Source organism: Theropithecus gelada, chromosome 11, assembly GCF_003255815.1.
Source record: "Theropithecus gelada isolate Dixy chromosome 11, Tgel_1.0, whole genome shotgun sequence".
In the NCBI taxonomy this organism is placed as follows: Eukaryota; Metazoa; Chordata; class Mammalia; order Primates; family Cercopithecidae; genus Theropithecus; species Theropithecus gelada.
Genome location: NC_037679.1, coordinates 4,500,924 through 4,527,474, shown reverse-complemented (window position 1 = coordinate 4,527,474; position 26,551 = coordinate 4,500,924). Strand labels below are relative to the sequence as shown.

Sequence of the window (26,551 nt, the reverse complement as noted above, 5' to 3'; positions counted from 1 at the left end):
CGATGCCCAGCCAGAATTTATTTAAAAGTTGTTATTTTATATTAATCATTCATCTGGATTTTGCATGCAATTTCAAAATATATCTGTGTTTGTTTTAATATGACCATTTCTCCTTTAATCATTGAAACACTCACCTCCAAGAGGATTGCTCATGTTGATCCTGTGGTTTCTTATACATCCTGAATCCAGCGTGAGAAGCATAGACATTAGGGACTTCCTAATGACACCAAGTAGTGGAAACTAGCCCCATTGTTATGGATTAGGAAGTTAGAGGCTAGAGAGGTTAAATACCTTTGTGGAAATAAAGATCAGCCAAATGAGAACAAGCAAAGGCTATTCAGAGCTTGCTATCGCAAGGGAGTCAGCTACTGTCACTTGTGTTTTGACAGAGACTCAAAGGCAGGCAGGGGAGTAGGAAGGCTTCAGCTATGCCCCGATTGGTGGCTGCTGGCATGGGGAAGCTATAGGCAGCTAAGCAGAAGTGGGCATTCTATGTTATGGTTAGGGGAGCATATTTGGCTTTCTCTGGTTGGTCCTAGGGTGCAAGCAGGAACCGGAATTAGGGAAGCGGTTATTCATCAATTCCTGGTCATATTGCACCAGTTGTTACAGAGGTGTTTAGCTTCCTGGATGGTCACTAGACATAGCATTCTGACCTCCTACAAGTCTGACTTGCAGTAGGCTGGCTTTCTGGGCTGATTGTAGATAAAGGGGTTAGTTTTCTGGGCAGGTTGCTGCAGGCTGAGGATCGGTGTTCTGTTTTTATATATGCTCTGGCCATTGTCCATTTATATATTCAGTTTCTTAACTTGCTAAAATTTATGAAGCTGGCAAGTGGCAGATCCAGGACTTGAATCAAGGTCCTCTATTTCTAAATCTTATGTCCTTTCCTGTATCACAGGCAGGCTGCCTTGAACCCAGGTAAAACAAACATCAATGCTGTCTTTGCCCCAGACCTTGCCTTCATCATTTTTTTTTCTTTTCAGTGAGTTTGTGTTGTACTCTAAATGTACTTGTCCACCCTATTTAAAACATGGCATATTTTTGGTGATGCTAACTATATTCTTAAGATATTCTTAGAAGATTAAAACCTTCAGCTTTTACCCCAAAGTTTCCTTTCCTTCTCATCATTTACAATATGCAGGGTAGGTGGGAAGGAAGGGGAGTACATTTGCCCCAGGCTCTGGTTCACAGATGACAAAGATGTGGTTTAGTTTGGGTAGCATGGCCTGGTCAAAGAGTTCCTAAGAAACTGTTTGGAGGACTGACACCAAGATATGTTTGTAACAGACTGGTCATCCTGGCAGAAACTGGGCTGCACTGAGGGGTGGTTTATGAGCAAGACACTGGTATGCCCTCTTTTTTACTATTAGGTGCAGCAGCTAAAGTGGGGGAATTCATAGTAAGCAATTAGTTGCCCATGACTGGATATGTTAAGAAAGACAAGCTTTGGAAGACAATAATATGATATTGTGGAATTATCCAGGCTGACAAACTGCCAAGGGTTGGAGCCCTGAATACAATAGGAAAACCTGGGGAAAAAGCTCTGAAGAGACATCCAGGGATCCATTCCTTTTATAATAGGGAGTGCCATAATCACGTATTAGGAATTACACTGTTCACATTGAACAGGTAATAGAGCTTTAAGAGATGATATGGAAGAATATTGTCTGGGAAAAAAAGTTCTATTCTAGGCTTTCAGTGCATTTTCCTAGATTAAAACAAGGAAGGTAATGCAATGATTTATCCTTACAAGGAAGGTAATGCAATGATTTATCCTTATGAAGGAGACTGAAGAAGAGGTCTCAAGAACGCATTAACCTGCCTCATTATTAATGAAGGTTGAGTGTGAATGTGATAGTTCTCTCTGGGGTTCCATGAGAGCTCCTGGGGTTGTATTTGCCCCACCATCACCAATAGAAAAGAGCAATTTAAACAATTTCCTGGGAGCTGCTCCTTACATATGTTTGCTTTTCAGTCTTTTGGGGAGCAATCGAAATGGAATGTTTTTTCTTAGTTATACCCAGACGTTTTCCACAGAGCCAGAAATGAGGGCCAAGGAGCCTTCTGTTCATTGTTGGAGTCTCCAGAGAGATTTCCCCCTTTGTTTAATTGACTTTTATTTCCCTGGATTCTTTGCACTGCCTCCCTCCTTCCTCTTCTATTCCAGTCCTGGGAAAAGGGTTGCTGTAAGATTGTGATCTTGAAGCTAGAGCCCTGCAATAGTGAATATTGATTGTCCCAAAGGAACCAAAATATGTGAAGGTAAAATTTGATTTGATTTAAAGACAAAGTAGGGGAGAAAAGGCCCAGCGGTGGGGTCAGTCCGGGAATTTTGTTGCGGCCAGTGCTATCGCTTGTTCCCAGGGCTGTAGCTTGTTCTGTACCACAGAGCAGGGCCTCTTACCTGCAGCTTCCTTTTAGGTGACTGACAGCGATTTATCACTCTGACTCACCTCAAGCGACAATGACAAGAAAGTAATGGCAGGGTATTTTGTCACATGCATGTGCGTATCCACCCTGAACAATATTAGGAATCATGGTCTACTTGCTTGAGTTGGGGTGTGAAGTGGTTCTAATTAGAAGAACTAGGTTTGATTATGGCCAAAAACAGGTGAAATGATGAGAAATGAAGGGTAGGACCGATCTCAGGGGTATCTTCCAGTAGGCAAAGTGACAAAAATCATTCCAGCATTGCAAAGGATCCCACGTGCTGAACTGTTTTCGGGAATGGGGCAAGGGGTTTAAAGGGCCACCTGCCTTATGTGTGTTTTCTGCTGGGAAATGGAAATGCTGTTAAGAGCATTTGTAAAATCTGTTTCATAACCAAAGGAAAACATCTCCCCAAGTAAAATGAAACTGTCACAGCCACAGCAGGTTTTTCTAGGATTTCCCCTTCATTTATGCTTGAATGCTCCATGGAATCCGAAGGCTCTGGGTGGGGTCCATTCTTCTTCTCCCCTCAGGAATGCTGCAAGGCAGCCTCCCTATTGTGAGAACTGCCGCCAAACTCCTTGAATCTTAAGGTGAGGAGGCTCAAAGAGCACATCAGAAAAGAGAGCTTAGGAGAGAAGGCAGATGAGTCCTCACTAGGGACAAAGATCACATTCTTGCCTACAGCATTCCGTTCTGAAGTTCTCCACAGGTTCCCCATTGCTTATCAATGGCAAAACTCATCGTGTTGGGTTCACAGCTTCATTCCCAGTGATCCAATCTACATTTCTCCAGGATTTATCTGTCATCATGACCAACCTCCCTCCTGACCAACCCCAGTATGATCCAAGGGCAGGAGTTTGCCAAAGTAACGCACTCGAGTATTTGTCCGACTGCCCAGCAAACATCCACTGCCATTGTATTGATCATAATGTGGAAATAAGCAAAGACCATCCACATTAGAAGGAAAGGCTATTTATTCAGAGTATGCTATAGCAAAGGGAGTCATCCGCTGTCACTCATGTTTTGACAAAGACTCAAAGGCAGGCAGAAAGAGTGGGAAGGCTTCTGCTACGCCTGATTGGAGGCCGCTGATGTGGGAAGCTGTAGGTAGCTAACTAGAAGCGGATATCCTATGTGATGATTAGCAGGGCACATCTGGCTTTCTCTGGTTGGTCCTAAGGTATGAGCAGGGACCAAAATTAGGGAAGCTGTCAGTTATTCATCAGGTCCTGGTAATATTGGGCCAATTGTTACAGAAGTTATTCTTTAGTTTCCCGGATTGTAACTGGAGAGAGCACTCTGACTTTCTGTTAGTATAACCTACTGCAGGCTGGCTCCCTGGGGTGACTATTGCAGATAGCAGGGGCAGGGTGTAGGTAGAGTTCTGCTTCTACATATGGTCTGGCCATCGTCCATTTACATATTGTCTCAGTAATGAAGGGGTGACAGGGAACACAACCTAAACGGTCCTGGGAAAGGTGTCCTACAGAGAGAAGGCAGCAAGAGAAAGAGGTTTCTAGTTTTGCCAGTTACGTCCTCTGGGTCACTATTGGTCATATAACAACTATTTTAGAAAGGAAATGAATGGAATATGCTACATTTATAAATGCTATGGCAGATATTTAACACATTTCATTAACCTAGTAGGTGAAACCGAACATTATTCAAAAGTCTGGTAAAAAGTCGTAAAATTTGCTAGATTGACAAAAAGAATAGGATTTGGCTGAGTTTAATAACTACCTTTTCTAACCTGTAACCTTAATACACTGAATATAATTTTTAAAAATCCAAAGCAAATCTCTGAAGTGAAGCCTGTGAAAAACCGACATAAAAGCATACATTTATCTAAGGGATACACAACTGGCCACTAGTAAATAGCAGATATATATTTGTTCTCTTCCTTAAAAACATTAAGACAATATAGAATAGACCATACTATTGTTTGTAAAAATGAATTTATTAAAATGCTCAATTATAAAAGAATATTAAAATGCACAGAAATGAACATTAATTACAAACTTTACATCTTATGCCACAATGTATGAAAAGCATCATGAATAGTTCTACTTCACTTAAGCTGCTCATACATTTTTACCTCCTCAAACATAATTATGAACATAAAATGGTACAAGAAGTGTTTCAACAAGAGTACATTCTGACCCCCTATTGTGAATTAATGTTTTATGAAATTCAAGACACACATGCAATAAAAAAGGGAAGACTTTGGTGACAGTTTACAAGATGGCCTTGTTTATTTTTAAAATAAAAATGATAGCTTTCCCTTTCTAATGACATACAGCTAAATTATCTGAGGGATGTTTAATGAAAAATCCCCTGAGTATTTGGTCTAATGTTTCAATATGCTAAAATTCACAGGCAATACAAAAGGCTATAAAGCTCAGTTTCTCTAGTGGTTAACACTGGACAGGCTGAGGGCCAGATTCTCCCTCTTCACACGTCCACTGCCACACCCATCAATTTCCCCAGGGCTGCTGCCTCTGAAGCCACTTACAGATGCAGCCACCATTGTCGGCAGACACAGCTCCCTGCTTTTCTTCATCACTGCAAGTCAGCCCTGGACTCACTAACACTGTGGATGGCATGGGGAAACGACCCTGCATCTCCACTACAACTTTGCTCTTTTGGGCATCTTAACAGTGTCAGATATTACATTTGGTGCCTTTAAATATGTAGAGGGTTTTGTTCCCTCCTGTCCACAGCAGCGCATGTAATCTATGAAGAGGATTTTCTCTGCTGGGGCTATGAAAACAAATGCACATTTCTTTTAAGTTCTATCATACATACAGGAGATAAGGTAAAAACATTTCCTTTTCTATGCTGACATACATGGCGAGTAACTGCCAAATTTAAACACAAGGAGATAGCCACACACTTCAGAGAAGAGGTAATAGAGAGGAAGTGACACCCGCTTCTAGAAGCAGTATCTCAGAAGTGAAGAGAGGAACAGTGGCACTCCCATCTTGGCTGCGAATGAGAAAGAGTTTCCTTCAGTGGGAAGAAATTCATTTCTCCATCTCTGTGCAGTCAGACCTCATGTGGCCTGTTTTGAAACTCTGACTACATCATTAACATGATCAAGAGAGACAGTGAAATGGTGTCCCTGATCCATTAAGACAATTCAAAAGCCGAGAATACTGCTTTGCTGGATCCTACATAAATACTTAAAAATCATTCATGGCAGGTATTTGAAATCAGGACCTAGAGTTAAGCTGCTTTTTTGTAAAAAGCCTCTAAAATCTGAGTTTCCCGTTGCTGCTAGGATTCTGATAGGTTGGCTCCTCTGGCATTTAACAGCATCCCAGTGAGGCCCATGCAGCATGACCATGATGCAAATCACCTCCCTCTCCTGCACCCAGCACTGACCTGTTACCAGTAGGGGTGAGAGGGCCTGGCTCCCTGTCTTTTCCAGAGTGCCCAGGAGGCCCGACACTTACAAGGCAATAACGTGAAGTAGACTGCTAGGCTGAACAAAAGTGAGGGGGCAAGACGTGCATGGCAGGACAGGAGTGCAGCAGGAAGTAATCTCCAGATAATGGTAGGGTTTGTGACCAAACCATTTTCCTTTATTACTCTTAACTGCCTGATTGACTCTAGAGGAGGCCAAAAAATCAGATCTAATCTAGAGTCTCTTTACTTGATGATGAATAATCTTGGTATATTCCTGTCTCTAGTACAATCGGACAGTTACATCAAATTACTGGGCCCGGAATAACAGGATGGAGGATGCAAGGAAGCCACATTCTTTATGGCAGAGACTTTGGTGTGTTGATCACTTTGGCATATAGAAATAAGCCAAGTCCTACAGACTCCTTGACAAAAGGCACTCCCCACCCAGTGACCACAATGAGGGCACTTGCTGTTTCTGCCCATGCACACAGTCATGCCCCAATGGCTGTGTAGTGAGCCATTCGCAAAGGCAGCTGGTGATGTGTAATACTGCACCTTCTGTATCTAATGAATAAAAGTCAACTGGTAGAAAATTGACGGGCTTATCTTTTCCAGACAATTACGTTGATAAAAATGTAATTTTAATCATGTGATATCACTGTTTTCCAAGAAACTACACATCTTTAGAAAAGATAAATTAATTATGCAGATCAACATGAGTTAAAATGCTGTTTGAATCTGTAACTTTCCCTACTTTTGTCATTTTATTCCCTTGAGATCTGCAAAGCAGTCAACATTGATTAGGCACAGGACCTCCTAGAAGGGCTCCTGGAAGATAAAAAGTGTCACTGTGCATTAGGACAAATACGCTTCAAAACCTTGCTATCTTCATTCCAACGTACTACAAGTATTTTTTTGAGATGGAAAGACATGTTCAAATGAAGACTGAAACTATTTCCTCTGATTAACTGAGGTTTCCTTTCTGGAGGTATTGATAATACACCTAACTATTGTGAATCCTTGAGTCTAGTTAGCTATTTTTAATCACATGAAAGCTATTAAATCTATAATGATGGTACTGCAAGGAAAAGATGACCCTGGAACAGTTGTAGCAAAGTGAAGAAATAAAACATGGCCTGAAAATAAAGGAGATCATGCGCCTGAGAATAGACAGAAATGACAGTAATCAAATAGAAAAAAAAGAATCCATTCTACTTTAGAAGGGGTGGTTTTTAAGCATACTAAGGGACTTTTTCTGTAAAATTCCAATTTATCAGAAAAAGGTAACATTTAGGTTTTCCAGGTGATAAGTTTTATGCCCTTCATGATCTAAGTTTTACATTTTCCAGTTTCTGCATCGCTAGCTGAAACTGAAAAATAATACATGTGGAAATGGCAATAGTTAAGACTCGTATTTGCCAAAGTGATTTAACTTAAACATTCTCATTAGTGATTCCTAATATATTTTGACAGAGCTAAATTCCTTAAAGTGCTTCTCAGAACATAAAGCTCTTATTCTAATTTTGGTCGTAAATTGTTATCTACTGCTTCTATCATCCGTTCAGCTATCACCCCCATATTTTTCGTCATATCTTTGAGGTGATTCTCATGAAGAAGCTTTTGGGTTAGGTATTTTTCTCTCTGGATCTTGCTCTTCGTGCGTTTTGATACATCGGGAATTGCATATGAAATGAAAAATTTCACAGAGTAGATGATGTGCTGGGGGAGAGAAGAAGAAAAATATCACTCGCAAAGAAATGGAGGAGAACACCGAGTTCCTTTCATTCTTGCTTCTCATTATGGCAGTTTATCTGGACAAGGCAGTGGACATTTTACACACATATCCAACCACTAATGCCATCGTGTCTAATCAATAGTGTGGCTCTGTCTAGCAGTTACTGTTACTTTCTACAGATAAATAATACTATGTGATATGTAGAAAAGTATATATACACACATATAAAGGTTATAAAGGATAAAGAAAAAATAAATACCCCAAAAAACCACCATTAAACTTAAAAACTAGGATGTTGATAATGCTGTTGTATTTTGTGTCTCTTTTTCTAATGGCCCTGCACTTCTGCTAAAGTCAATGCTATCATATCTGTACAAGTGTATACGTATCATTCTCACTTATTTTTTAAAAAGTTTGACAAAATATGTATATAGACCCCCAAAATATAGTCTTGCTTGACTTCATCTTTATGATCTGCATGCAGTCTTTTGGAAATTATTTTCTTTTGTTTTGGATCAGGTTCTCACTCTGTCACCCAGGCTGGAGTGCAGTGGCGTGATCATAGCTCACTGAAGCCTCCTACTCCTGGGTTCAAGTGATCCATGTGCATGCCACCATGCCTGGCTACTTTAAAAATTTCTTTGTAGAGACAGGGTCCCGCTATGTTGCCCAGGCTGGTCTCAAACTCCTGTCCTCAAGCAATCCTCCCAACTTGGCCTTCCAAAGCACTAGGATTATAGGCTTGGGCCACCACACCAGGCTGCTTTTTGTTCAAAACTATTGCCTAAAATTCATCAGTGTTGGCCAGGCGCGGTGGCTCACGCCTGTAATCCCAGCACTTTGGGAGGCTGAGGAGGGTGGATCACCTGAGGTTGGGAGTTCAAGACCAGCCTGACGAACATGGAGAAACCCCGTCTCTACTAAAAATACAAAAATTAGCCAGGCATGGTGGCGCATGCCTGTAATCCCAGCTACTCGAGAGGCTGAGGCAGGAGAATCGCTTGAACCTGGGAGGCGGAGGTTGCAGTGAGCTGAGATCGCGCCATTGCACTCCAGCCTGGGCAAAAAGAGTGAAACTCCATCTCAAAAAAAAAAAAAAAAAAGATTCATCAATGTTATTCTATAAAACTTATAAAACTAGTCCATTAATTTTCACTGCTGTATAATATTCTTCTGTGTGAATACACTATAATTTATTTGTTCCCCTATGAACGGGCATTGAGATTGTTTCCAGTTTTCGTTTTAGGAACAAGGCTGCTGTGAACATTACTGTGCTGGAATCCTAGAGCATTATTTGCAAATTTCTCAAGAGTGTGGACCTAGGAGTGGGACTGCTGAGACTCTGTCATGTGAATGTTCCATTTTATAAGAGGATATCAAAACATTTTCCAAAGCAGGTATACCAACTTACACTCCCACAGCAGTGACAGTTTCAGTTGCTCTACATCCTTGTCAGCACTTGGTATCATCAAACTTTTTTTTGAGACAGAGTCTCACTGTCATCCAGGCTTGAATGCAGTGGTGCGATCTTGGCCCACTGCAGCCTCCATCTCCCGGGTTCAAGTGATTCTCCTGCCTCAGCCACCTGAGTAGCTGGGATTACAGGTACCTGCCACCACGCCCAGCTAATTAGCTAATTTTGGGTTTTGCCATGTTGCTCAGGCTGGATCAGACTTTTTTTTTTTTTAAACCAACTTAGTGATTATGAAATGGACTTTCCCTTTGGTCTTACTCTGCATTTCCCTGATTACCAATGAGGCTAAATACCTTTTCATTTTTTAATTTATCAATAAAAAATCTCTGACCTAGCAAGGGGAGAGAGATAATATAAGCATAATTAAAAACAAATTATTCATGGTGTTAAAAAGTGATGAGTACTATGAAGAGATTCTTCTGTAGATTAGTCTGGATATGCCTAAGTGAGCAAACACTTTGAGGTGAGGGAACAAGCCCTGCAGATATCAGAAGGAAAGACATTCTAGGCAAAGGGAATAGCTAATGCAGAGCTGGTTTGGAGGAAACCTCCAGAGTGCATTCAAGAAAAGGCAAAGATGGTGCAGAGTAGGTGAGGAGGAGAGAAATGATGTCTGAGGGGCACTGGGGCATGGCTGGATCCATGAGGCCTTGTGTGCCACTGTGAGGACTCTGGCTTTGACTCTGAGTAAGAGAGGAACACAAGAGCAAGCCCAGCTAGGAGACTCTGGTCCTAATACAGGCAAAAAAATGATAGTGGCTCTGACCTGGTGGTAGCAGCATAGTTGGTCTGAAGTGCTCACTGATATATTTTCAAAGGAAAAGCCAACCAGATTGGATGTAGCATAAGGATTCCAAGGACTCTAGCCTGAGCAGTATTGAGATGGAGTTGCCATAATCAAGAGGGAAATACTGTGGATGGGAGAGATTTTGGGCTGGGTTGGGAGGAGAACATTTGGAGTGAATGGAGGAAAATATAGGCATGTGGGGCAGTAGATGTGAGACATCTCTGTTAGGCATTCAAGCAGACAGAAAGAAAGAATCCAGGTAGGCCATTGGATTCATGGGTGGAGTTCAGGAGAGGTGTGCTCTGGAAACAACCATTTTAAGGTCCTTTTAGCATACAGATGGTATTTAGAGCCAACAGACTCCAGGAAATCATCAAGAGACCAAGGAGAGAGAAAAGAAGACAACCAAGGGATGAGTCCCAGGATCACTAAAGAATAAAGTACTGGCATAGAACCCGAGGTGGAATGGCCAGGGACGCAGGAGGAAAGCGTATTTTCCTAGGAGCCCAGTGAGGAGGAGTTTCCAGGGGTAAGTGATGAGGAAAATCTGAAGTCAGATTTTCTGTGAAATTTTGACTCAGATTTTTGCTGAGTCAAAAGTTGCTAAGTCAGGTGAGGGGAGGGTGGAGAAGTGGTGGCTGCTGGTAACTGGCAAGAGCAGCTTCAGTGAAGTGGAGGGGGTGAAAGCATGACAGAAAGACAGAGGAATCAAGGACAGCATGAGTACTGGCAACTCATTTAACGGCGCTGGCCACAAAGAGGAGAAGAGAAGTGAAGCAGGACTGGCGAGGTAAGGACGGAGAGAATTTTGAGATGTGAGAGATATAAGTGTGTTTAGTGATAATGGAAATTATATAGCAAAGGGACAAAGGTTGATGCTGTAGGAAAGAGTTCTTTCATCTGTTTCTGAGGTAGGGAATATTTATAGATATGTGGAATTTCTCTGTTATGTCACCCTTGCATTTCCAGGTTAAAGCCTGGTGGTGTGATGTTATCTTTTTAAAATATATCTCTAGATTCAGATTTGTACATTTTTAAAAATTTTTGCGTAAAGGTATACAACATGATGTTGTAAGACACATGTACGTAGTGAGTCCTCAACATCATCGACAGGTTCTTGGAAACTGCAACTCCAGGTCCTCGAACGTCATTTCCTTCAATGTTGTTTCATTACAGCATTGATGAGAAAAAACACTGGTTTTGTTAGATGTTGTTATCTTAAAGTCATGGTTTCCAAGAGCCTAATGAGGATGTTAAGTGAGGACTTACTCTACAGTGGAACAAATTAACATGTCCATCATCTCACTTTACACATCTTAGATCTTTGCATCTATGTAATGAACAGGGTTGGCTTTATTTTCCTTTCTCTCTTCTTGTCTGATTTTAGGATTTAGGCTACTCGTAGCCTCACCAAATGAGTTGGAGAGTATTTCCTCTTTCTGATCTCTGAAGGCATTTGTATAGGATTGAAATGATCTGTTTTAAAAAGCTTCGTATCACTCTCCAATAAAAACCACATGGTCTGGTGTTTTCATTGCAGAAAGATTTCAAACTTCTGCTGTAATTTAAGGTTTATAGCTACCTTCTTTAGCATCCTGGAGATAGACTGCTCTCTTGGCTTCCGTTGTTACTGTTAAAAAGTCTACTCCCATTCTCGCTTTAGTTTTCTCTGTTAGTCATCAGTTTTTTTCCTCCGGTTACTTCCAAGGTTGTATTTTTGGTGTGCTGCATTTTCCTTGTAATATGTGTAAGTGGATTTCTTTATTCTGCTTGATACATGTCATGCTTTCTGATCTGTGAACTCTTTCATCTCTTTTATCCATTTTCTGCTTCTTTCATTTTTTTAAGTTAGTATTTCTCATTCTTCCATATCACTTAACATTTTTTTTTCATATTTTCTATTTTCTGATCTCCCTGCGATGTATCAGGAGTAATTTTTTCAGACCTATCTTCCAATTCACAAATTTTCTCTTCAGATTTGCCTAAACTTCTGTTTCATCCATGTTATTTTTTTTTTCATTTCACCAATGATTTAATTTCTAGAAGTTCCATTTAGTTTTTTCAAAATTGCCTTATAATTTTTTTTTTAGTTTCTTGCTCTTTTAAAATTCTACCCAAAATTATTTAAATATTTTCACATACAGTTAATTTATATTCCTTATCTGACAGTTCAAACAAACCCTTGAGGTTACTGAGGGTCCAAATCAGTTGTTTCTCACACTTTTTTTTTTTTTTTTAAATCACCTCTTGTTATTGACCATCTTTGATTTTGTGCTCATATTTGATTAGCTTGATCTGAGAAAAACCTGGGGTCTAAACTGAGGACACTTTTCTCCAGAGAAGAAACACACTTCTTTCTACTGAGACAAATGCAGCCCTATTTTGGGTCTCTGGCTTATCTAGGAATCTCAAGCTCAGTTTTTCCACTTCTCGTCTGAACCAAGGCATGATCTCCTTGAGCTTCAGATGGAGGCACTGATGTGTACCAGCTTGCTCTCTGAGCCCTCCAGCACTACAGGGAATTTCTGTTATGTCACCCTTGCATAACATAACTCTGCTCACTGCCCTATTACAGCCCATCACTTAGGCTGGGTGCAGTGGCTCATGCCTGTAATCCCAGCACTTTGGGAGGCCGAGGAGGGCGGACCACTTGAGGTCAGGAGTTCGAGACCAGCCTGGCCAATATGGTGAAACCCTGTCTCTACTAAAAATATACAATTAGCCAGGCATGGTAGCATGCACCTGTAGTCCCAGGTACTTGGGAGGCTGAGGCAGGAGAATCGGCTAAACTCGAGTGGCAGAAGTTGCAGTGAGCTAAGATCGTGGCACCGCACTCCAGCCTGTGCAACAGAGTGAGACTCCGTCTCTTAAAAAAAAAAAAAGAAAAGCCCATCACCAAATTTTCCCTCTCTCTGTAGATTCTCTTCCCTTCCAGTGAGCTCAGAAATGCAAAGGAATTATCAAGCTGGCTCTAGAAGTTTTGCAGTGGGGATAGTCCACTGCATATGTAAAGACAATTAAATGGTCTACCACAATATCAAAAGCAGAGGGCCAATCACTTCATCAACTACATGTTTGAATAGAAACTTGTGACTCTTGCTGATATATCACATACTGTACTTGAGAAAGCCACTTACGATGGTGAACTAACCATGAGTTACTTGTCTTCCCTGTTTAATGTTTGGTAGCTACTTGAAAAAAAAAAAAAAAAAAAACTAGTATAAGTACCAAAAAGCCAGGGAGTCTACCCCACTTCTCTGCTGAGTGGTTTTATTCAGAGCAAATGAAATCCACCTGCCTCAGCCCCTCTTGCTGCTAAGAAAACCACATGCTATAGTTCTGGTCAATGAGATGTAGGTGGAAGTCCACGGTAGGGGCTTCTGGCAAAGCATTCTTTCCTGACAAAAAGGACTGGATATGGTTAGCATCGCCCTTCTTCCTGCTTTGCATGTAATTTGTTATCTGGAATTTCAGCAGCCATAAGGGGACACATATATGAGAGCAAATCCAAGAACTGGATATACTGCTTCCATCAGTGAACTGGTATTGACTGATTCAGGAGCAACCACATACTTTCGTGAACTCTGTTATGTGGGTTGGAGGGAGGGGAATCAACCTTATTTAAGCCACCATAGACTGCGTTTTCTGTTTCTTGCAGCTTAAATACAATCCTATCGACCATACCAATTAAGTAACCTCTGATACTTTATAATTTGGCAGTAGTTAATTCACTCTGCATAGGAAGCATAGTTGGCTACATCAATTACAAATTTATAGTTGCCTTAGTCATTTTTCAGAGCTGGTGAATTTCAAACTCTCCCAGCAGTAAAAGTTTCTCACAGGCAGCGATCACATCATCTTACTCATCTTGAATAAGCCCTTTCACAGCCCAACATGCTGCCCAGTGCCCTAAATTTTAAAAAGTTAGTAAAGAATGATATTGAATCCCTTTTGCATATAACATGCTTTTAAAGTTTAAAAGCAGATAATGCTCTCGTTAATGAAGTTGTTTGAATATTTTCAGGTCAAAACTGATTAACATATTTCCTAAAATATTAGCAAGTGATAAGAAGGTATCATACATGTTAAGTATGGAGTTGGCAACATTTAATGGAAGGTCTGCAAATACACATCCTTATAAACTGTTTGAAAGCATACTTTTCCTACCTCCATGACAATGATGAAAGCCAGCTTGGCTGCAATCACATGCCAATAGTAGATGTTGTGTTTATACTCCTGGGGGTGTCCAGGTGGGTATCGGAAATCACGATACCTGAAAACGAAATGGAGACATATTGGGAGACAAATCTTTTTGACTGAATACTGTAAACAAAGGCCCCATTTAAAAAGAAGTCATGGCTGGGTGCAGTGGCTCATGCCTGTAATCCTAGCACTTTGGGAGGCCGAGGCATGTGGATCATTTGAGGCCAGAAGTGCGAGACCAGCCTGGACAATATGGCGAAACCCCATCTCTACTAAATACAAAAATTAGCCAGGTGTGGTGGCACGCGCTTGTAATCCCAGCTATTCCGGTGGCTAAGGCATGAGAATTGCTTGAACCCGGGAGGTGGAGGTTGCAGGGAGCTGATATGGCGTCACTGCACTCCTGTCTGGGCAACAGAGCAGGACTCTGTCTCAAAAAATTAAAAAAAAAAAGTAGAGGTCATATTTGATTCAATGCTCTTTTAAACTGGACATCACATACATTTTCTCTTAAAGCTCAATTTGGTAACAAAGCCCCAAAATAACTACAGTTATATCTCATTTAATATTTAATCAGAGAATGATGGTAATAACAGGGTCCATCTTTGTAGAAAATAACCCATCTTTATAAAAGAACTAAAGTTTTAAATTTTTTCTCCCAACATTTATCCCTGTTTTCTCAAAACAATTCCTGTTTAAGGGATCATGTTTATAAATTTATTTATATAATGGTATCATCAGGGTTCATTCAGCTATGGGACTCTCTCTCCTCATACAGAGTAACTATCTGCTTACTATAATTTTTTACCTAATTCTTGTCAGATATCAACTGTTAACTGCTGTTGGTGTATCTTCCTCAGGTAGTACATATCTAATTTTATGCCTGTAAGCTATTAAACCTAGAAGAGTTTAATTTCTGATTAGAATTGTGGAAAGTAAGAATAAGGAGATTCAATACAGAATTGTAAAGAGGCTCCACTAGGTGTAACACAAACATTTATTTTGGGCTTATTTCTGGTTTCCTGGTTGCATTATTGAGAATTTGAGTTAGTGAAGCCTTTGAGGAGTTGGACTAAATAAACTTTAAAGCCTCTTGTTTTAGGTGAAACTCTATGATCCAGGAAAAAAGGTCGATGACCTACGGTTCACAAACTATCAATTGGTAATTTACCTGGTACATACTGTCCACTGTTGAACTCACCAGCCATTAAAATCGATGGAGAGAGTTTTGGAATAGTTTTAGATAATACTGTTCAGCTGAGTATTTACATCTCTTCTCTCTGTATGCCCCTGTTATGTGAGGTGCTAGTTTGCCATCATTCAATATCTTCAGATTGTGCTTGAATAACACAATAGTATTAACAACTGAATTATCTTTGTTCTGGGACCTCTTGAAGTTTCTCTATTTCTATGACTTTTCTTTGGAATCAATCTCCCTGTAATCCTTTGAAACTCTCATCTTTAAATCTTTATGGTTTGGTCTGAAAGTTCTACCCCTAGTCTTCATTAACTTTTTAATAAATATACATACATACACATTTTCTGAGTTTCACTCAAGAGAAAGCTATGGGGAAAAAATGTCTCTAGCAGCTTGATTTAAATGACACCAAAGCACCCAGTTGATCCTGAAGTTATAAAGAAATAAAAATTAAATAATTAAAAAAATGACACCAAACAGAATTAAGTCACAAGAAAACCCCTTTTAAAGATGAAGTGCGTTTTTAAACAAGTAAAGCAGAACTTGCCTGCATGTGGTGTGGTTACCCAGCTCAGAGTATGGGTTTCCCTTGCTTTTGTTTTTGAAGTCTGCAACTTTGAAGATGGAGAGAGTGTTGTTGATGTACCCTTCCATGGTGTAGGAAGTGTGGTCCCCATAGGGAGGGACAGAGAAGGACCAGTAGTACACTAGGCGGGGAATCATGTCCGATGTGAAAGCAATGATCATGGCCTATTTTGGGAGAAAAACAACAAAAAGTGAAAATGAAGTTATGGTTTTTTGTTTGTTTTTTGCTTTTGAGATGGAGTCTTGCTCTTGTTGCCCAGGCTGGAGTGCAATGGCACGATCTTGGCTCACTGCAACCTCCGCCTCCTGGGTTCAAGCAATTCTCCTGCCTCAGCCTTCTGAGTAGCTGGGATTACAGGCACGTGCCAACAAGCCCGGCTAAGTTTTATACTTTTAGTAGAGACAGAGTTTTGTCATGTTGGCCAGGCCAGTCTTGAACTCCTAGCCTCAGGTGATCCGCTCGCCTCAGCCTCCCAAAGTGCTGGGATTACAGGCATGAGCCACCCCCCCCCCCGGCCGAAGTTATAGTTTTTATAGGTCAGGTTAACAAATATGGCAGATTTACTATTTTCATCATGTTGATTTTTTTAAAGATTCAGAAATCTTAATTCTTTCTTAACTGCAAAATATATGCAGATAGTGAGATAGGATCTTGCTCTGTTGTCCAGGCTGGAGTGCACTGGCATGATCATAGCTCACTGTAACCTCAAACTCCTTGGCCCAAGTGATCCTCCTGAGTAGTTAGAATTACAGGTGCACTCCACTCTGCCTGGCTAATCTTTAAACATTTTTTGTAGAGATGGGTTCTTACTATGTTGTCTAGCCTAGTCTGGAACTCCTGGCCTCAAGCAATTCTCTCAGCCTCTCTGAGTGCTGGCATTATAGGCATGAGCCACTGACCTCAGCCTAGAAGACTTGCACATGTAATCAGAGTCAATGTTATGAAAATAATTCAGCTTTATATAATTGATTTTAGCACTTGCTTTTCATAAACACAATGTAAACTGCATGTTTTCCTGGATCTAAATTTAAATAATGACCTCTAAAGTTCACTTTTTTCCTGTATAGTATTTTGACTTGTTTAGATAAGTCAAACCATGACCTGATTTGTTTTAAACCCTCAGTACATGGTTATGTCCGTTGCTTCATTAGAGTGCGAGCATTTATTAATTTTAGCAAAATTTGGGTAGCAGAAAGAATTATACTGGGGTTGTCCCATTCATAGTCAAATAATAATGTCTGTTTAGTTTGATCTAGTATCTAAGTCTCTAAACTTCAAAAAGATTAAGTGGATGAAGTTATGAAAATTATAAATTAAACAACATACAGAAAATTTAGTATGTTCCTAGATAAAAGGAGTAAATATGGGCCAATCATAAACCTGTGTGTCAGAGAGACATCTATTAGGAGGTAAAGCTATTATGAATTACATGAATTTTCTCTAAAATTCTTTAATTTGGGCTTTAAACTCTCCAGTATGTAAAACTGGTTTGAACGAAGGAGAAAGGATTTGACTTTAAACCAAATTCTATGTGAATAAAATAGCTAAATGATTGTTATTGATGAGGCAGAAAAGCAGACATGTTTTTGGCTTAACATGATTTTTAATAGTATTCATTTGAACGTATGGTTTAGACACAGTGAGACCACAAACCAAATCTCAGGCAAAGCAAGAAAAGACAATTAAGGGGCTTTTCTATTGTAAAATTTCCCTCACTAGAACCAGCTTTGTCATTTCCTCTGATGTAAAAAATGTATATATATGAGTGTGTTTCTGCCTGTCAGTACTGGGGAGCCACAAGAATATTTTACCTTTTTTCCCTCAGATTTCAATAGATTAAATTTTGCTATTATCATTTAACTCAACTATATCTTTTTATAGAATCACTGGCAGATGTGCATCAGGAAGCTATAAAAAATTCCAACACAGAAGATAATTTTATTGTCTTCTGACAAGATACTTCCTGAATTGAGCTGCTCTGAGACACATGCTGCAAGAGTACAAATAAATGCAGTGTGCTTCATTTCCCATGCTGTTCTGCACACAGTTTTCCATTTATATAAAAATAAATTAAAATTGGTCTTCAATAACAGATGCTCTGGCATGATACAACAATGTCAATTCAGCTTATTTATTGAACCAGCAGCTTTAAAATGAATGATTTTATACCAAATTCCTGCTTGATGCCCATTCTCATCCTGGTGGTTATTCTCTTTTGGTAGACAGTAGGTTGTGAGATACACACTGGGTGTTTGAGGGAATAAGACACACATTTAATGCTTGCACACACATAAACAGATGCCTATGTATGTGGATGTATAACTGCTATCTTGGAAGTATAACAAATCCTAATATGGAAAAAGGGATTGCCCACAGTTTAATCAATGTCACAAATCTCATAAGCAGTTTTCCTAGGTTAAGTGATAAGAAAAAGCCATTATTGGATAAGAACCAATAACACCAATTAGCCGGCATGAGTGTCTATACACATACACACACTGAGTCGCCTTGGAAACAGCCAATCCTCCATCTGTGCTCATGGAGTGGAGCCATGGCATGGATGCTGGGAAAAGGTACCTAATACAATCAATCCAGAATGCTTGAGGAATAGGGAGAGTTTGAGTCAACTGAATTTTCTGGTTGGTTGAAGGTCAAATAAAAACCCTTTTAGTTTCAAACTTTGTTGCTGAAAATTTTCTTAAAGCACACAAGTCCACGTTCTTGCCCAGCTCAGTGTACTAGAGCATACTGAACATGACAGATTCATTGTTTTATGACCGAGGAACTTGAAAGGCATCACGGCCATTTTTCTAAACATCAGTCTTCATTTTGCAGCACCGTAGATGTTGAAGGTGTGGGGTACCTGGGTGAAAGGAAACTGACATACTCTAGTAGTTGGTTTTTGTGTGCGATTTGCAACTTTCTCCAAATAGTACAGATAGCATGCAATTCAGATATATTTAAGGTTCTGCGGTAGGGATGACAGCTAGGTTCCAGATAACTTGTTTTATTATATAAAACTGTAACCATATCCAGACAGTGACTACTTTTGGAATTCTTTTGCCTCCAATTGGGGTACCTGTCAGAGTCCTCAGAGTCACTGTTAATAACAATGATGAGTAATGAAGATGATAAAATAACAGCAGCTAACATTCAATAGAAATGAGGCTTCATGCATTAACTCAACGAATTCCCTAATATTGTGGTTGGTATGTACTATTCTTATGATATGCGGTAGGGAAGTAATAATTTTACAAATAATGAAATGGGGCTCTGGAGTGCTAAGGCCTGGCTCAAGATCATGCAGCTACAGTACTGGGAACTGGAGCTCGAGTCTACCTGACTCTGGAGCCCACAATGCTCAGTAACTTCCCTCATCCAGAGCCTAACCTACAGGCACTGCCAATGCCTCCTACAGGCACTGCCAACTTCTGTTGTTTTGACTGGGGACTCAGGGAAGATGTGGCTTAAGAAAACAAAACTGGGGAATCACTTTGTTAGGGAGGTTCACCTGGGAGTGAGACTGTCAGTGAAATATGGGAGGAAATGGCCCTAGTTTTGGGACACTTCTTGGGAAGGTGTTCCGCTAATGGGATGGCATGAAAATTGCATTGCCTGAGAACTCCCTTGTGGCTGTACATAAAAATGACATGTTCAGATGGCCCATAATCAATGAATACAGGCTGTAAACAACTGAGTTCTGTCCCCTCACAGCTGTGATATATACAGGGCATGAGGCTGCTTCAGCCAATGATCAGAGCATGGCGAGCAAAGACCTAAGGGTGGGGTGGGAAAGGTGATGAAACCCACCCACCTCCCTCCTTTAAGAATTGCTGCTCTGGAGTCAGGGAAGGTAATCAGGAGTGCACAAACTGTTTATACTTCACCATCAGAGTTAATATTTTAGGTTGATGCTTTGGAATATGTAGTAAAACAAGGTAGAATGATCTTATTTTAGGGTCCTCAAACTCTAAATGAACAGATTTCTATCCACATTATAAAAAAGCATTTTCTGATAACTCTTTTTATAGTTATGTGAGGATTAAAAGTGTTAGTACTTATCATTACCATATTTCATATTGAATAAAAAGTTTAGCAAATGAGCAATAACAGTACCTGTGTAGGCGGTCTTGACAGTTAAAAATAATTATATACAAAATGAAAATACATTTAACAAGTGGTTATATATAGCAACTATATCGTTTATGTGGATGACAGACTTAGCATCTTCCTCCCATTTTAAAAAACACTAAACATTTGATTCCTTAGGTAGCAAATCTAATGCATCTTCAAGGTCTTTACCCTGTAAAGCTTAGGTCTACTCACATTGGTCACCACAGCCAGAATTGCTATTCCTTGCATGATGGGCTGCCATGCGCCAATGTCCTGGGCTTTCTCTGGTACCAGGCGTCTAAACTGGGTGGTCAGTTTCCATGCGTCCACTCTTATTTCCAATATATTGTTCACGAGAGCCAACAGAGGGGCCAGTGGAAAAGAGGCCACAAATAAGGTGACGAACCCAAACTGAATAACTGTCAATGGAATGGACACACATCATGGAGTGGTGGTGGATGGAAGGACAACATATTTTTCTTTACTCTTGAAAGAGAAAGGCAAACGAACTAAATCCCAGAGAGAAAACACATCTGTGGTAAATAATAATTTAGTGTTCAACAGTGAAAGAATTCAAACAAAACACAAATATAAAATCTCTGGAAAGAAGACTAATTATAGCCTGTTTCTTTCACATGTATACACTTAATAGGACCAATATATTTAGACATCTTTAGTCAACCAGAATTATTTGCTGGTAATAAATTTGAGACATCATAAGTATATTATTCATTCTCAGTGTTGAAATAGAATGTTGGAAGATGATTTGTGGTTTAGGATTTTTTTTTTTTTTTTTTTAAGAAAAAAGAAATATTGTGGCATTATCTAACAAGTTAAAGAGAAAAAGAAATGGACCCATGGGAAGGCTATGCTTAGAGAATGTTGGAAGAAATACGCTGAGAACAAGCAAATGAGTGAGCTCCCCTGAGTCGCAAATGCAAGTGCAGTGCATTCAGAGAATTTGATAGTATTAGAAATATATGTGATAAAAGTGTCTTAAGTTATAATATCCTTAAGATTCTTGATCTTGAAGTTAGTTGTGGTCCTTGTGGTCATAATAAGTCAAAATTTGAGTGGTGGCTTAGAAGTTCTTTTCTCCTTGTTTGTAATTGACACGGCCTTATTATAAATGGGGCAGCAGAGATTTTTGGGGTGATACCATGGAGGGGAAGAAGAAAATATCCAAAAAAGGAAACTCAGTTTTAGACCCTGCCCTCCTAACTGGCAGACCTTCAGAGGAAACATATACAGATATGTAACTAAGACTGTGGATGGGAGGAAAACGTAGAGCCCCATTAGGCCTCGTGCTCAGAGAGGGGGCAGGGACGACTCTGGTCAGGAAGGGCGAGGATGTGGAGGGTGTGGCGAGGCAAGCAGAACTGGCATTTGCTTCTGGTCTGACAGGCAAAGGGCATGTTGCAGAAGAGCAGACAGGGCTAGAAGGATCCAGTAAGTCCCACAGGCCAGGCAGGAGCACTCTCATGCAGAGAAGTGAGCCAGGCAAGGACCAGAGTTAGTGATGCTATAGAGTCATGAGCAGCAGCAATAAGCAATGATATCAACATCTTTGTCTATGACTCACCCAATCCTAAATAACTCATCAGCCCCCAGGGCATGCAAGTAATAGCCATGTGTGGAGTCAGCCAGTCAACTGTGGTAAACTAGCAAGTGTGTGTCCTACGGAAAGGGACAGCTCATAGCTGCCATGTTGGAATGAGGGCTCCATGTTGCCAGATCTCCTGATTGTTCAAGAGAAGCCAGAGATTAGGATTATGTTATCAGTAAACCTAGTTAAAAATCCAAAAGAGAAAAGATACCACTTATAATGACAACAAAAGCATAGACTATTTAGAAATAAATTAATGAGAAATGTAAGACTACTATGATAATTGACTTAAGAAAAAACAAATAATGATGAATGAATGAATGGTAGGATGTGCCATACTCTTGATTGGGCAAACTTGAATGCAGGGACGTATCAAAAATTTTCCACAAAATAATTTAGAATTCTAATGTAAATTCTGTTAATAATCCCAAATGGATTTAACAAAAAAAGCTGACAGGTCAGCCAGGTGTGGCACCTAATCCCTGTAATCCTAGCGCTTTGGGAGGCTGAGGAGGGAGGATTATTTGAGCCCAGGAGTTTGAGACCAGCCTAGGCAACATAGCAAGACCCTGTCTCTACAAGAAGTACAAAAATTAGCTGGGCATGGTGGTACAAGCCTGTAGTCTCAGCTACCCAGGAGGCTGAGGTGGGAAGATTGCTTTAGTTGAGGGGGCGGAGGTTGCAGTGAGCCCAGATTGTGCCACTGCACTCCAGCCTGGGCAACAGGGCGAGACTCTGTCTTTCAAAGAAAGATAAGAAAAAAAGCTGAAAAGTGATACTGAAGTTCTTCAAGAAATATAAACAGGTAAAATAATGAACAGGGATGTTTGCATAGACAGGAACATTCTGAAAAAATAAAATGGGATAGCTCTGGGAGATACTAAAGTATATTATAATGCTGTGGTAATTGAAACAGTTTAGAACTAGTACATGAGTAGATAGTGTGAATTAAATAGGGTGAATTTTAAGAGGAGATGCAAATATTCATGGGTTTTAATATATTATAAAGTGATGCTTTGAAGCAGTGGATGCAAGTATTGGCACAGCTAGCTAAGTCATGGGAAAAATTGGTATGGGGCCATCACTTTTGACACCAAAATAAATTCCACATGGATTAAAAACAAAACACCAGAAAAAGCCCATGTAATTTGTTCTGATATTCAAGTGAGAAAAATTTTATAAGCAACTTTTGAAAGCAAGAATAACAACAACAAAAAGTCAATGCAAAACACCCACTATGAAAACAAAACAACCCTGCCTGCAACTTTTTCATAATCCTATACTGCTCTCTAATGCTTTCTCTGCTTGCTTCTACATGTTACAGTTGAGTTTTCTGAAGGAAGTATCCATCTTCACAACAAGTGGCAGAGTAACTAGTCCCTGAAGGCCCGCACCCTGCTGAGGCCCTCACCACTGCACTGGACCTACTCTTGCTAACTTTGCCGGTGGCTGCATGTTCATAAGCTGATGCTCCTTTTTGGTCCTGATTTTTGTGATTTCTTGTGACATGGTCATAAGAAATTTATGGCCAAGATTTATGTGACATGGCCAAACAGTCACCCTGCTGTGGAATATTTATTTCCCCTTGATTTCCTTTTTACTTAATTTTTAAAAGTCAAAATATATATTGAAAAACAAAAAAACTAAAAAAACCCTGCCTAGCTATAGCACTGCTTCCACTTCCTGCCCCAGGTCTAGCAATTAGGAGTGTGTGGGTGCTGGCTCTTCCTTTCTTCCCCCTCTGGATTTTCCATTATGCCCCTTTTCCTTCATGACCAAATTCCTCTGAAGCAACATTATCTCCCAAGCCTTCTCTGGGTTGACACAACCCTGCTGGATTTCTTCCCACTGCTCTGCTCTTCTTTTCCTCTGTGGGCCTCCCTCCTTCTTCACTCTTCAAATGTCCCTTTCCCCCAGGGCCTCTTCATCAATTCTCTGTCCATCTCTCTTTACATTCCTGCTAGGCATGCCTGATTCACCCTCATGGCCTCACCCATGGCTCATCTGAGCTCCTGACTATGGTGTCCAACTTTCTAATAGACATTGCCTTTCAGATGTTTTCACGCTAAAAATATCCAACACTGAGCCATTTCCTAGAGAACAGCTCCTCTCCTTATGTTCTGCCCTGCATATATGGTCTCCTGGAAGTTATCTTAATTTAATTCCTCATCTGCTATGCAATTCACCTCTTTAACACTTACCTAACTCCATCTCCCTCTCTCTACTCCTATGCCCACTATTTAGGCACCTGTCACTTGTTGTCCGGGTTACCTGCTGTAGCCTCCTAAATCATCTCCCTCCCACCACAAGTCTCATCCAAAATATTATCTTCCATTCTGCTGCCTGATTGATCATATTCCACATAAATGTTATGCAGTTCTCTTGTTTACAAATATTCCAGTGGATCCCAATTTCTTTAAGAATAAAGTTCAAGTCCCCTGGCTAAGCACACCAGACCCATCATGATATGGCCCCTGCCTACCTGATATTCCCACCTGTGAATCCTTTGTTCACTTGCCATTCTTTGACCAAGCTGTTGTACTTTTAAATATGTCCACCTTTCCACACAAAATGTCCATTCTCTTCACCATACTTCAGATAACTAACTTCCATTCACCCTTCAAAATCCAGTTCAACTATCACCTGCTCAAGGAAGTCTGATTAGCATTCTCCTTCCTAACCATGTGCCAAGTGCTGAGCTCCATGAGGGGAGGGACCAAGTGCCCTGGTATGCCCAGCGGCTGAGAGTGTTTGGCACAGCAGGTGCTCAATGTTTAATGAATGAATGAGTGAATGAATGAACAAATGAAGAGCTGGAGGCCTGCAAATCCTCCCAATTACCTAGTTGCCCTTTTGGAAAGCTCATCCTGCAAAGGTTAGGAGACTTCATGGCAGGTGATGGGCTCGAACCAAGCAGAGATGAGAGCATGAAGGGAAGAAGGCCTGAGTCCTGGAGAGTGCAGCGGAGGCATCGGTGGGTTCAGCACAGGAGGGAGAAAAAGAAAGGGGCACAAGGAGCTGCTGAATAATAGCTGATATTCATTACAGTACAATTACATGGAGAAAATCATATATGAAGGTCATTGTTTTAGCAGATTTTAAAACATTAACTTGGAGACAGATGAAAGTGAAATCAAGGCACCATGGCAAGGGTGGAAGAGACAGTGCCAGAGACAAACAGGGCCCACTCATCACTTCACTGCACTCCGTTTATGGCACCTGCCTACCAGGAAGGCCTTATCAAGTTCTCAGGACACCTGTGTCTGCAGTACATTACTGAGTACAAAACAGTATTTATGGCTTCCAGGCTTGAATACAGATGACTACGTTTACGTTGTGTGTACTCGGAGTCAGCAACACTTTTAGAGAAGCAATTTGCGTTAACAGCTCAGAGTTACTCCAATAATCTCAAAGGATGGTGGGAAATTCACTAAATAAAAAACGTTTCACTCAAACAGGTCATACAGAACTTGGTGAGAAGTGAGTGAGGAATGTTAACGTGAAATCAACTAAAAATTAGATATGTGTGTCAGAGCTCCAAGTTCAAGTTGCTTAAATGTTTATAAGTACAAGGTTCCAGGCACTGGCGCTCTAGCAGAGGACGTGGCAGCTGCCTCCATCAGGCTCAGTGCAATGGGGACAGAGGCAGGCACAGAGCACATACCGCCACAGCAGGTAGCAGGCGCTGCTAACGCCTAGAAGTAAAGAGCAGCAAAGCTGCCTGAAAAGTTCAGGGGCCCGGCTGAGGCTCAGCAGGACTTGTCAGGTAGGAAAGAAGGAAAGAGAGTTGAGGCTGGGTGCAAGGCCAAGCAAGGGTGGAGGCTCCAGGCTGGCTTTCTGGAAGATGTTTCCCTTAAGCAGTAAGAGCCACGATTTAAAAGGTAGATGGTGGTGTCATTAAGGAATATGGGGAAATGGGAAGGAGGGGATTGTGTAGTGGTGAGACCAATACCAAAGGCGCTCAATGTTTATTTTTAGAGAAATGAAAACAATTCAAAAGGCACTTGGAAATTCTGTCTCTCACAGACTAGAAGGACAAAACACAGATTTCACTCTCCTGTTGCCCACACAGTATCAGACTGCCTACTCCCAGAAATTCAGAAATCAAGTTTTCTAAGTCATTAGGTACTATTTAGATAACAGGAAAACAACCTCATAAACTTAAAAATCTGTCTATAATAGCTGTTATTCTATACTTTCTTGTAGGGCAGGATGAGGCAGAATTATTTAGTTGATAACTATTTTAAAGAGCCTATGAAACTTTAAAAGTCCTATCAACTTCTCCCCAAAGCACATGACCATATAACTTTCTCTTCTGATGTCATTTATTTGACTATCAACTAAAGAAAAAAAACTTTTTAAAAATAACAAACGACATTCTACCCCAGGATTCTTTTTAATGCTGTTAATAGTTCCAATAAGAAACATTTACAATTACGACTCATTTTTGAATAACAGGTCTTACAGTCCTTCTGAAAATAAGCAGAATAATAACTAAGGACAGCTTCCACATATGTACTGCAGATACACCCTTAATAAAACCTGGTCACAAAACATAACAAAGCAAAAATGAAATTCAAATCAGGCTCTGGGCTGCTGCAAAGTACTGCTGACTAAAGAAGCCACAAGATGAACCTTTTACTCATTGAAGGAAGCAGATGTGTTTCCATGTATAATGTGTATTTTTAAAAGCAATTATTTTATATATAGAATGTGATTTAATAAAAACCACCTTCTAACTGCAGACTTGTAAACAGGAACCACAAAGGGGTGTCTTTGCCAATATGCAAAGCCCTATGCATAAATGCAAAGCCTGTCAACAAAAATGATGCGTTTCTTTTTCTATTCTCCTAAGCTTAAAAAAATTGTAATTCAGTGTAATGGTTAGCTGAAAGGGCACAGATACAAAACATGTAAATTGTTAGCCATCTATTAGATATAAGCGTGTCATGCATAATACAAAAGGTGATGTTTCCTATGGAAATCTATTTTGAGATGCTTCCGT

At 40.3% G+C, this 26,551-nt stretch overlaps 1 protein-coding gene across 4 annotated transcripts in view; it reads right to left on the bottom strand.

The window, feature by feature from the left end:
- Positions 1-26,551, bottom strand: part of ANO6 (anoctamin 6) — a 224,412-nt gene that overhangs the window by 3,317 nt on the left and 194,544 nt on the right. For 3 of the 4 annotated variants that reach the window (XM_025403743.1, XM_025403746.1, XM_025403745.1), the window contains 4 exons: positions 20,154-20,359; positions 15,789-15,991; positions 14,008-14,113; positions 4,375-7,563 (listed from right to left, as the gene is read on the bottom strand). In XM_025403743.1, the coding sequence (XP_025259528.1) occupies positions 7,357-7,563; positions 14,008-14,113; positions 15,789-15,991; positions 20,154-20,359 (722 nt within the window). In that variant the 3' untranslated portion in view covers positions 4,375-7,356. Of the gene's footprint in view, positions 1-4,374; positions 7,564-14,007; positions 14,114-15,788; positions 15,992-20,153; positions 20,360-26,551 lie in introns of those variants that run through there. The other variant, XM_025403747.1, reaches the window with a different exon arrangement.